Consider the following 12533-nt stretch of genomic DNA (forward strand, 5'->3'; position numbering starts at 1 on the left):
GGTGATGCTAACTTCCAGGTTAGCCTACAAAAATACATCATCCCTACACCACTGTTGGTAATTTAAGTTAATTTTTGAATGTTTTCAACTACATTTCTTACATATTGCACCTTTAATAAAAAGGCCTATCAATATTTGGCGTATTTGTCTCGATAACATATCACAAAATAAAGTTATTTGATACAATCATGTTTCAATATTTGTCCCACCACTATTTAATAGGAAATACATATAATTTGTCCCCTGAACAGGCAGCTAACTAGTTTATTATAGCTGTTGTTTCACAGGCTCTCCTATCATTGTTTTTTCCTCACCCAGGTTTTAAGCTGTATTAATTAATTTCAGCCACTTGGTTGTTAACATGACACAGACACATTTTAAAGACATAATATGTAGTATTTCCACATTAAAATGTCTAAAAACGACTATATTTTATTGACTTGTGTACTTACACCATCCTACATGTTTCCAACAATGTTCAAACCCAGAGATGTTGTGGATAGCAGACAATACAAAACATGATCAGGGCCATATAAAGCCGGAGGTAACGGCAAACTTCCCGTTGAAACAAAAACATTCCTGGAAGACATCAAGGCAGAACAAAAGCATGTCTAAATAAAGACCAGACCAGGTCGTCCAGGCTGTACATGCTGTTTGTTTGTGTGCAAGAGCTAATAACTGGCTGACCTTGAACCTCTGAAATCGACACTGTACCACGGCCTCAGCAAACACTCACTACCTAAGTCAATAATGCTCCATCTATGTATAGAAACCATGGATATTTACAGGAATGAGTGTGTGTGGTTGTGTTTAAGTTTGAATCTTTGTCTCGTGAAGTTTGGTGCTGTACTTGTCACTGTACACCGTAGACCTGCCTAATACTATTTACTCATTAATGACTCCATAGTTTAACACTGGGCCTCCTTTGCAGTCTTTATGAGAAGATTTAAATACCTTTCCTCACAATAAACCAGTGTTGCAAAACCCAGGTTTTCAAGCCGCCCCTCTGACCCAATTTCTCCTCTACAGATGAATGTTTCAGCTCTCCACAAACACCTCTAAGAGCTCACAGAGTGCTACATATTAACACAGCAGGGAGAAAGTCTGTACAAAGGGAAAAAACACAGTTTCAACCAATAGACGGACAATGTTGGTGTCAGCAGGTGCAGGTCCTGTCTGCTGAATAATGATGAGTATGAGCACAGGTTTTAGATATCTTTTTTTTTTCTTCTGTGACCAATGATAGCAGCAAAACAGAATCCTAAATCAATAACATAATCCAGCAGATTAGCCCCCGGACTACATGGTGTGGTTTTACTTTTAAATCTCAAAGCTCCTGCAAAAACCCATTCCCTTCCCCAAATGTATTTTGAAACAAAACGTGGTTTCTGAACATTGGTGTTGGTTTTTGTGTCAGCGTCTGGCACAATTTGACCTACTTCAAAGCTGCATGGAGAAGGGGAAACAGTTTTAGTTTTAAGGACAAGTTTATTGTGAAACGGACGTGTCTCGACCAGCGATAACCCACAGATATTGCGAAAAGTGTGTTTACCCTTTAGAGGAAAAAACCATGCACCATGCAATCTGTGTTTTAGGCTGAAGTGTTTGATCTGTATGATGTTTTAGTGAAGCAGCAGTGACACAAAAGACAAAATACAGAATGATGTAAACTTTATTCTATAAAGACATCTTCACTGTGGAGTGCAAGTTTAGAGAAACAACTTCTGAGAGGAACAACCGTCTTTTTCTTTCTTTCTATAACTAGCTGTCAATGATGAACATTTAATACAAATCAATGTCTCTTATTGACTCTTGTACAAATATAGTCAGATGCTACACAATATTAAAATATTGACAAACACACATCATGCGTCATCAAGTCTCCTTTCTTGTACAAATGTTTCACATGCACGTTTGCAAGTCATAATACCACAATGTAGATGTCCTTTATTGAACAGTATTAGTGTCAAAAAATACTTTGGTACCAAAAGTAAAAGTCCAGTTCAGACTGGATTCTATTTATTGATGCATTAAAGGTCTTGTGTTCTGCTCATTTACAGGTTCATAGTTTAGTTTCTGGTGTGTACATTGCTGCAGCACCTCTATTCACCCTCGGTCTGAACGCTCTGTTTTAGCGCCTGTCTTCTTAAGACCCCCCGTCATTAAAACCCTAGTCTGCTCTGATTGGTCAGCTCTCACAGGCCTGAGCAGGAACCGCCCACCATGTTTCTACAGCAGCTCTACAGAAGTCCTGACGGCACGTTCAAAGGCACAGTTTCTGAATACAGCCGCGTGGATCTCTCCGTGGATTTTGATACTTTTATTATAGTATTTATGCAACACCTAGACCTGCTTTCACTTTCTACAATATAGGATCTTTAACGTGTTCATCACTTGTTGGTAAATGTGGAGGAAATCATAATTCATTTAAATATTAATTCATATACTTGTGAATTCTACCCCTGGGGGTAAATAAAGCCTTAGTGTTGAGATAACATCATGAGAACTTATTGATTACATTTTGTATTTTTGATCTGAATCTGTGAAGTAAACTAGTAACTGATGTTTTAAATGTAGTGGAGTAGAAGTCTACAGTAGCAGAATATAGAAATACTCAATTAAAGTACAAGTACCTCAAATTTAGAGAAAGTGTTGCACTGTTGCGTCCAAACAAACATTTCCTCAAGTTTTTGACACATTTGCGAAGGTAAATCACTTTCTGGATCTACACGATTCATGTAAATGACCTGGTTGACACTAAAAACCCTGATTGTTGCTAAAAGGCAGCAAGTTTGCAGCAACGTAATTATATATTCTCAAGTAAGTTCAATAAAATCCAGCATCTTCCAGGAGAAGTAAATCTTTGATCACAAAGCCTCTTTGATGAGAGAAGAGAGTCTTCTGAAAGCCTGGGGAAAGATTTGCGAGAGATTAAAGTCAGTAAAGAAGTGTGTGTGTTTGTGTTCTTGTGTGTGTTTGTGTGTACCTCATCCATCTGCTCTGGTGTGGCCAGAGAAAAGGCCGCTCTGACGTAGGGACAGGGCTCACTACTGTTGATCATGAAGACGCCTCCGGGAACCAGCAGCACCTTCAGTGCACACACACAAACACACACATGACTCATGTTACTTCATAATGCCATTACCTTTCTTGTTTCTCAGTTTTTAAACAGCTTTATTTCACGCTACCAAGGTCAGACTGATCAGTCACTCCTCTCTGTGAACAGTTTCAGGACGACACAAAATGAAGAAGACACGAGGAATAGTTTCTACATCTTAAATGTAGACTAGGCCTCAATATGTTGTTTATTCTGGACACGTCTACCAACATGCTCATGTTTCAGCCAAGTGGAGTGGAGCGTGTGACTTTAACAGAAATATCGCTGCCTAGAAATCTGCGACCGCCTGTTACGATCCACTGCATCACACGGAGAACGGCCCGAAGGCAATTATAACAGCTTTGAATGATGGGAAAGATAAAACTCAGACAGAGAGTCTCTGTTTTTCCTGCTCTGGTAGCTCAGGAAACAGAGACTCTTTACTATCTGCTGTGTGGAAGTTTTTAATATCCTGACGCCTACTGTGCAGACCTTGGAAAAGCCTGATTGTGCCCACTCTTATTTAGCCACAGCCAATAAGCTATTGGCTAGCAGGGATTTACAAATGCTTTGTGTGTGTGTGTGTGTGTGTGTGTGTGTGTGTGTGTGTGTGTGGGAGGGAAAACACTCAGCTGCTGAACCCACTCACAGTGCACATAATGGCCGCTTTACATGCACCATCCTACACTCTGTTCAGACACAAAAAAACCCTGCCTTGCCCCTGGTGCAAAAACATCGCTCTCAAACAGAGCAACAGAGAGGAAAAGGGACAGAAATGCACCCTGGGTAACTGTGATTAGCATACTGGAGTACAGTCAGTGTGTGCTGACCTTCAGTGGACAGAGTTAATTGGGGTCTTGTTCCATAATACATCACAAGAAGTTCACATGCAAGGGTTTAAAAGTGAAATAAAAAGGATCAGGTTGTGTGCCGACCTCTTTCTCCAAGGCTTTCTTCATAATGAGCTGCTGGGTATCAGCGATGCCCTTTAGTTTCATCCACAGGAACATGCCTGCAGATGGGGCGTGCCACTCTGCTACATCTGCACACACAAACAAACACACACAGTTTAGAGAAAGGAAAGAAACACGTGGGTGTGTTTTCTGACTCATTGTGGGCAGGATGTCTCTGCTGTGGTCTTCCTCGCTGCTGCCTCAGTAGAAAGTCTGAGACATGCAACCAAACTGGACAACAGACAGTCTATTACAGACTCTTCAACTTAAAGACAACAGCTGGCCGCCAATTATACTATTGATTGGACAGTCTGGACAGGAGCCCTCTTATGTCAGAGCGGGCTTTCTACAGGTTTTCATTTTGGGGGATTGATAACATTTTTTAAAGAGTATTAAAGGAACCTCATGGTGTTTTCTTGTAGACAAACAAACTGTGTATACGTGGAGTTTCTCACCAAAATGCATTCAGTGTTTACTTCTGTCTCCCCCTTGTGGCAGTGAGAGTAATCACACAAACACTGTTCGCTGTACTCTCTGTCACTACAGTTACTTGCCCCTTCCAGCTCTGACAAATCAGTGTTTGCTGGTTGAATGATGTCACAGACTCCATATTTAAAAACTCTGATGCACAGAGAGGTTAATCTACTGGCTTAATCATCATCCTGTGAACTCGTTTGGATGCCAGTACTCTGTCAGAACTTCTTGTTTTTCTACTTTTTCCACACACTAACCTTTGAGCCACTTGTCTGCAGAGCTGATCATGGCGTCGCGTTGTTTGCTGTAAAACTCGATCACCCTGCGAGAAAGAGAGAAAAACAGTTTCATGCACTGCTGTCCCTCCCTTTATGTGTTTAAAATGCATGCAGCTGTTGTCTTAAAAAGTCCGACCAGTCAGCATTGTGGGAAGTTACGTACCGGTCTATATGTTGGAGGAAACCCTCTTGGCCCCAGTTGTGCAACAGCTGAGACACCATGAGCTGAGAGGAAACAGGACAGAGGTGATATAAGATGACGACTCAGGACACACCTTTCTCTTTTGTATGTTCGTGTTTCCACTTTTTCATCATGTGAAAGACGATTCAGTACATGTGTGAATGCTTTTTTAAATCTCTGCCAACATTTCAGGACAGATTAGATGAAAGAGCCGAGGCGAGGATTGAATCAGAGGAGGATGACGGCAGATTTTAATTAATCTGCTGCCTTATTAAAACCTCCTCTGCAGCTGCTGCTGATCCAGACATGCCACAACGTGTTAATAGGATTCACAAACCACACCACGCCGTCTCACTGAAGATGACTCTGCTCAAAAATATGCTTCATCATTGGCACTCACAAGTATTTGGAAAAAGTGGTTCAAGTGTCTGAGCACTGTCTTCCACACCATTTATCCAGGAATAAACGTAAATCCACGAACAACAGAGTTCCTCCTCACAGCTGAGAGAAACTGCTTGCATTTAAACCAGTAAAGCAGCATGCTGACTGAAGAGGGTGTGGTGCTGTTATGTATGTTAAGGTTGTGTGTACCTGTGTGAAGGTACTGGTGTGCATCGTCGAGGCCTGGATGTGAAGCACCACGCGGTCTACAAGCGGTTTGGGACCGGTTACAAAACCGATCCTCAGCCTGAAACCAAAACACACAGAGAGACGAGAAGTCACGCTTGTGCAGTTATGCATGTAACTTCTCCCACAGCGGAGCACATGTGTAAATATTTAACCTGATTTCACTTGAAATATTCATCCCTTAACCGACAGAATAGTTCTTCCCTTCACTTTATTTCATTGTATGTTGCTCTAAAAATATATATTGTCCTACAGACTAAGCCTGAAACTTGCCAAAGCTGTTATGAGTCAGACTCAGAGCTTCACGTGCACTGGTTTTAAAGACAAACACACACACACACACACACACACACACAGATCCACACACTCACCCTGAAGACAGGATCTTTGAGAAGGAGTCTGTCCTGATGATCCTCCCGTCGACGTCCATGGAGAGAAACGTGGGAGACCACGGCTGCCGAACACACGACGACATAAATCAGTTTGTATAAAAGTCAGACCTTTAGGTTACAACAGAGAGGACTGATCTGCTTTACCTCAGTAAAAGACAAAAATAAGGAGGTGAGTGAACTCTTTTAGTACCTTGTCAAACTGCAGGAAGTAGTAGGGGTCGTCCTCGATGATGAGCATGTCATACTGCCTGGCCAGCTATTAAACAGACGTTAATAGAAAACGACAGCGTGAATCAGCAGGGAAATCAGCCTCACAACGAGCTCTAATTAATAGAGCCAGCGCTCCACTGACTGCGTCCCCGAGACTCATAGCTTCATCAGCAGGGAGGACAAACCTCATACACTTCCTGTTTCCTCTGCGTCGTCATGGAGGCACCGGTAGGGTTTCCTCCGTTGGGGATGGTGTAGAGGATCTTCGGAGCGGTGCTGCCGGGCTTGTGGACCTCTGAGGGGTCCCACCGAGACAGAACCTCCTTCAGGGCTGCGGGTATCATCCCGTGGTGATCGCTGGAGACGTTGATGAGGTTGCAACCGAGCGGCTCAAGCTTACAGGAAACGAGGAAGCCACAAGGTTACAGACGGTTGAGTAAATATGTGAATGTGTGTGTTGTTATAAAGGATTTCTCTCACTGAGGCGAGTGTGCCTGAATACGTGGGAGCATCCAGCAGAACGTTGTCTCCAGGGTTCACCAGCATCTCAAACACCTGAAGAAAGTGAACAAACAGGACCAGAAACATGTTGGGAATCAACGAGCCTCATGCAAGAATCAGCCGTACAGGCCGAGTGATTTTAGAGAACTGTTGGTGTCCAAGTTACCTTACAGAGTCCCTCCTGGCTGCCGGTGGTCACACACACGTCCATCTGGCCGTTCTCCGGGGTGTAGCCGGCGGTCGGCGGGTTGTGGAGGTTCTTCTGCAGGTTCTTCATCCACGTCAGCAGCTCGGGTATTCTACGTAGGAAAGGACTTTTTTTAGTCTTTTGTTAGGGATCGACTAACTATCGGTCCGACCAATTAGTGGATTGGATTATTGGATTTTTTCGATTATTGGAAATATTTTTTTTTGGTCAAGTTCTGAGTTCTTTAAAGTAACTAGTGACTAAAGTTGTGAAATAAATGTAATGGAGTAAAAGCTACAATAAGTGAGTGAAAGTGGAAACACTACTAGGTAGAGTACATGTACCTCGATATTTTACTTAAGTACTTCAGTTTAAGTTACTCTTTACTTGTATAAAGTGTCTCTAGACAGCTTATATAAACCCATTACCACTGTTAACTGGTGGAGTCACTTGCGGCTTTGTTTACAGAGGTGGTCATAAAAAGATAAGGGTTGCAGCAGGATGATAACCTCCACACACTCCTGCACACTTTATCGACGCAATTTAAAGTAAACGTAAGATCTTGGGCTGATAATATCTATAAATAACCTCATACTGTATCTTGAAATTATCACATTTTAATCTCACGAAGAAGACTTCAAGCATTCCTGTCTCGGCCTCTCACCCACTGGAGGCAGAGTACTGCAGAGCCCTGTTCATCGCCACCTCGTCGAAGGCGATCGTCTGTCCGTTCTTCACCTGGATGGTCGCCGACTGGAAGGGGAAGGTGTTGGGGTTGGGCGCTCCTCCGGCCAAAGAGATCAGGGAGGGGGGCGACCGCTGCTGCAGCTCGGCTTCATACAGGAGGAGACAGAGAAGATCTCAAACTGCAGTCACAAGGCACGTTATAAGATCCTAATGTGAGAGACAGACCAACCTACAGTATAAACTTCACAAGAAATGACGAAGTTAGTTACTTAATAGGTTGCTCTCAAGTAACTACTGAACATATTTGAAGAGTTTGCAGGTGAGAAGACACAGCTGACAGATACAGAAACAGTTTATAAGTATATTTGTTGTTTTTAACAACTATGATTTGGTCAGAACAGGACATTTTGAAGTGGTTAATATTTGGGAGATGGCCAAATAGTGAAACAGTGATTAACAGCACCAAGTTGGCTGCATGTAAATGATTAAAAACTGTAACTTTTCATTAAGTTTTATCCTCATTTTCACCCCCCCAAAAAGTCAAGTAATACAAGTTTGTGCCAGTTAAACTAAAATATGTTGAGATCCTGAGTTCCTGTCTTGCAGATATATAGATACATGTCAAGATGATGTCTTGATGATGTAGTCTACCATCTCAGAAGACTGTGACAAGCAGCAAACACTCTCACAGGGCGTTGTTTCACCTGGGCAGGTAGCTCTGGTTCCACTACATACCACACACCTGCCACTATTCTGACATTAGTCTTTTTCACAAAGTATAAATCAGATGAAGTACTCACTCAGCATCCTGATGGGGGAAGGCTTCCTGGCTGCACTGACAGCTGTCAGAAACCGAGCGTAATTCATGGCTCCTGTCCTGAACACAAAACCACTGTTGCTCTCACATACAGGTGAAGGTGAGGTGTTACATTATGTATGCAGCTTCCACCTGTTGCCTAATCACTGAAAACAGCGACAATACTACGTCTGTATGTTTGTGTTTGTATTTCCAGTTTGACTCTAAACGTATAAAATATACACCGGCACTTCCGGCGTGTTTACACCAACATAAGTGTGAGTTAAATCAGACCAGCTGCACTGTGACGTTCAAATTACTGTAAATAACCAACTAACCTGCGTCAAAGTGAGCTAACAGAGACACGAACAGGAGCTCACACTGTCTGAGACTCTAAACCAAACAGGTGAATATAAATTAAACAGGATAAATTAAATGTATTTTAACAGTTTTTACGGTTAACTCGGACACGTTCAGCTGTTGTAACTGACCTTGCGTATCTCGCCTCCACTGCCGCGGTGGATTCTGGTTAATGTATTCCTTGACAGACCCGAAATCGGACAGCGGTCATCTGTCGTGTTCGGAACGAGAACTACACTACCCAGGCTGTAAAACAAAAACACAAGTAAAGCTAACGGTTCCCGGTGCTGATTAACGAAATAGCTTCGCTTTAGTTTTTGCTCTCTTCTCGTTTAAATCGCTGTAAATTAAAGAAAATGACGGTAAACTCTTGAATCTCGAGTGAAACTCGCCGGTTTAATTCTTCTTCGACGCCGCTAGTAGGCAGCCAAACGTCTCGAACGCTCAAAACTACCGGAAATGACGAAGGAACTGGACTTCCGTGTTGTTAGCCTAGCTTACTTGTGCTAACTATTACTGTAACTTTAGCGTATTGTTTACATCTGTTACAGTCAAAATTGTTTCAAGTTTTCTTTCCATAATATTAACTTAAGTGTGTTCTGCAATGGAATTTCCTTCAGTTGAATGCTGCTAGCAAATGTGAGCGACCTCCCGGCTACATAAGGTACACTTTAAGCTAAAGCTAACCTCGTTCACATGAGCCTGATAATATAAACAGAAAGGGGAGTTTGTTCTTGTGGCTCAGCTAAGTGCCGTTGTTTTAACTAGATGTGTGTCTCTTCTGCAGAGGCAGCTCTGTTTTCTCTTCAGTTTCGAGGTTTTTGCTGCTATGTAGAGCTGCAGACTGGCTGTCCTGTCCTCGCTGTTTACATCCCTGCCGTCGTTTCAATGGGGAAAAGAAAAGACATGATTCACCCCAGGTTTCTCGGTAAGTACACACAAGGTCATTGGCATTTAACAGAGCCAAAACGATTTTATCGGCTGGCCGATATTGGCCTACTACATATATATTGGTATCAACATCCTGCCTCCATGTTTCAAATGTTAGAAAACTACATTTGAGAGATCAGTACATAAAAATGTGTTTGCTTCCCTCCATACATTGGTGGTGAATCTGCTTTAGGTTTACTGATTCAAATTCTGGTCATTTTAAAGACTTTTCAGGGTTTGTGGTGCGGTTGAACTGACTGAACTTTTTGACCAACATAGATGCAGCTGTATGTAATGGAAAATGGTCATTTTGGTCTAAAAGCAACCTTGATTTAGTAGCTCTTATATTTCGAATGTATCGATTTCTGCTTTCCTGTCCTCCTCTGCAGGTGAAGGCAGCTCTAGCCTGCACAGCGTTCACAAGCGGAAACACAAAAAACACAAGAAGCACAAGAGGAAGCACCACAGCCTCCCTGAGGCCCCGGAGCCCGAGCCCGTCATGGTCCCTCGGCCTCCCCCGCAGCTCCGACTCAAGATCAAACTGGGAGGACAGACGCTGGGGACCAAGAGGTGAGACGGGTGCCGCCTGTCTGTGTTTGTGCTCAGTATCATCAGAACAGGATCGCTGAATGAGGTTTTTCTTGTAACAGTGTTCCCACCTTCACTGTGCATCCCGGTGTGGCTCGTCCTCCTTCTCCCTTGATGATTATTCATAATAATGACATTGATGATGACGATGACGACGATGAAGATGACGATGAGGATGATGATGAGCCCTCTGTACCTCTTGAGCAGTATCGGGCCTGGCTGGGTAAGTTACAAACACAGCCTGCTGACTTAAAGTTATAATAATAAATAGGTTTTCATGTAAATAAATATCTGTTGAATGAGGTGACACTGATGATTGGCCCACTGATCAAAGCCCTTGCATTTGCTGCGATACCAAAGATGCACACTGGGTGTCGGTGGCGACTTTCCCGGAAAATATCACAAGCAGCGAACAGTTAGTGACGCGTTCACCCAGCAGCGGTCAGTCGGCCACAGAGAGTAGGCGGTTCGCATCATAGTGACCGGAAATAAGTCAGCTTAATGTTAGACAATGAATAAGTATATACACAACGTTACTTTTATAGCAGCCATATTTTATGCACAGTAAAGACAATAAATTCATCATGTGTATCTTGTTTGTTCTGTATCAGATGAGGACAGCAACCTGGCCACATCCCCAATGCCAGACATGGACTCGGACTCCATGCTGGGCGGGCCTGTGGACGAGGAGGAGAGATGGCTAGACGCTCTGGAGAAGGGAGAGCTCGATGACAACGGAGAGCTGAAGAAGGAGGTTGACGAGTCGTTGCTCACAGCCAGACAGGTGAGAAAGCAGAAAATGTTTTACTTCGGTTCCCTGTAGATCAAAAATGCTTTTCTCTGAGTGTTTTCTGTTGTTTTTGTGTCCAGAAAGCCCTGCTACACAAGCAGCAGAGCCAGCCTCTCCTGGAGCTCCCCATGGGTTACAAGGAGAAGGAGATGACCGCTGAGATGATGCTGAAGCGGGAGGAGCGAGCCCGAAAGAGACGCCTGCAGGCCGCCAAGAAGGCAGAAGATAGCAAGAACCAGACGATAGAGAGACTGACAAAAACCAGCAAGGCCAAGATCAAGAGCATGAAAGAGAGAAAGGCCAAGCAGAGTCAGTGTCCCATGATCCGTTACAGCGACTGCGCTCTGGGCATGGCCATCTCCTTCCCCACAGGGGTCCCCCCTCCGGCCTCGGTGCCTCCTCGTCCTCCACCAGCAGCGCCGGTGAACTGCGGGGTCAGCGGATGCACCAACCTGAAGAAGTACTCCTGCTCCAAGACCGGGGTTCCTCTCTGCAGCCTCGACTGTTACAAGAGGAACCTGCTGCTTGTTCAGAGCGCAGCTTGAACTACAACTACAAAGGGACGCAGTTGTAGTTTTGTTTAAACTACATCAGAACATGATGGGATCGTACTGTTGACGTGGTCGGAGAAATTTACAATACACGGATACTTGTTGCTTCACAGATGTGGAAAATATGATTTGAACTTTAACAAAAATCTAAATACAAAATGGATTTACTTTTTTATCTATTTTCCGTCGGCTGTGTGTGGAAGCCTATTTCTGCCAGTTAAAGAAAAAGAAATGATGCAAACTTAGCCTAAGTTATGATTACGAGATAAAAATACATAATTATGACGTAAAAAAATTATATTATGAGAAAAAAAGTCAAACTTAAGATCAATGTTTGCTTTTTTATCTCACAATTCCAACTTTTTATCTAAAAATTTCAGCTTTTATCGTATAATTTTGACTTTACCGTGGGAAGAATTATTTTCATCAAGCTTCGTTTTAATTTCTTTTTTCTTTAACTGGCAGAAATGGGCCTCCACAGCTGTGTCATATTAATAATAATGTTGGGTTTTTTCTGCAGTGATCACAATTCAATCATGTACATTGTAACGGAATAAAAATCTGTGTACCAGTCGAGCATTATAAAATATTTATAATTTCCATTTGTGGAGTTAAGTAGGTTTGGAGACTATTTTTCATTTTGTTAATAATGTAAAAATTGTACTTAAGAGATTGACAAAGGTCGTCAGCGACAAGCAAATTTGTTTTTGAAAGAATACAAGAGAAACTGTTTTGTTTGATTAATCTCAATGTTTATTTTTGTAACAAATGACTCCATTTCATATAAAAACTGTACATCTTAAATAAAGAAACACTGCATACAAATGTGAAAATATCAATACAGCCTTATTTGCTCTGTCAACACGGAGCACGATTTGTTTCAGTCCAGTTCATGGCAGCAAACTGTCGGGGCGACTGCTCTCAGTGGAAG

The 12533-nt window shown here is 42.7% G+C and overlaps 2 protein-coding genes across 6 annotated transcripts; one reads left to right on the top strand and one right to left on the bottom strand.

Annotated features, from left to right (window-relative positions):
* Positions 1–1654: 1654 nt before the first annotated feature.
* On the bottom strand, positions 1655–8454 carry aadat (aminoadipate aminotransferase; the record flags this gene model as incomplete). The annotated part of the gene is made up of 13 exons (XM_084344257.1): positions 1655–2909; positions 2987–3088; positions 4033–4139; positions 4782–4846; positions 4966–5027; positions 5575–5671; positions 5982–6064; positions 6193–6258; positions 6398–6607; positions 6693–6767; positions 6880–7012; positions 7565–7733; positions 8388–8454. The coding sequence occupies 13 exons, from the start codon at positions 8452–8454 to the stop codon at positions 2868–2870; spliced, it is 1278 nt and encodes a 425-aa protein (XP_084200383.1). The 3' UTR covers positions 1655–2867.
* On the top strand, positions 8413–12435 carry ino80b (INO80 complex subunit B). 5 transcript variants are annotated; one of them, XM_084344260.1, is made up of 7 exons: positions 8770–8789; positions 9364–9407; positions 9531–9671; positions 10063–10243; positions 10324–10484; positions 10873–11045; positions 11132–12435. In XM_084344260.1, exons 3-7 carry the CDS (start codon positions 9632–9634, stop codon positions 11594–11596), a joined length of 1020 nt encoding a protein of 339 aa, XP_084200386.1. In that variant the 5' UTR covers positions 8770–8789; positions 9364–9407; positions 9531–9631; the 3' UTR covers positions 11597–12435. The 5 variants fall into 5 exon arrangements, with proteins under 5 accessions (XP_084200384.1, XP_084200388.1, XP_084200386.1 ...); XM_084344261.1 differs by lacking the exon at positions 8770–8789 and adding an exon at positions 9178–9261; XM_084344258.1 differs by lacking the exons at positions 8770–8789; positions 9364–9407 and adding an exon at positions 8413–8504.
* Positions 12436–12533: the final 98 nt, after the last annotated feature.

This window comes from Pagrus pagrus (assembly GCF_965226575.1).
Source record: "Pagrus pagrus genome assembly, chromosome: 22".
NCBI classification, from domain to species: Eukaryota; Metazoa; Chordata; class Actinopteri; order Spariformes; family Sparidae; genus Pagrus; species Pagrus pagrus.

Excerpts from the sequence above, each read along its gene's own strand:
- ino80b (XM_084344258.1), top strand. The coding sequence starts at position 8,453 with ATGGCTCCTGTCCTGAACACAAAACCACTGTTGCTCTCACATACAGGT. Across the intron at positions 9,672-10,062 it reads GATTCACCCCAGGTTTCTCG|GTGAAGGCAGCTCTAGCCTG; the intron begins GTAAGTACACAC and ends CCTCCTCTGCAG. Across the intron at positions 10,244-10,323 it reads CAGACGCTGGGGACCAAGAG|TGTTCCCACCTTCACTGTGC; the intron begins GTGAGACGGGTG and ends TTCTTGTAACAG.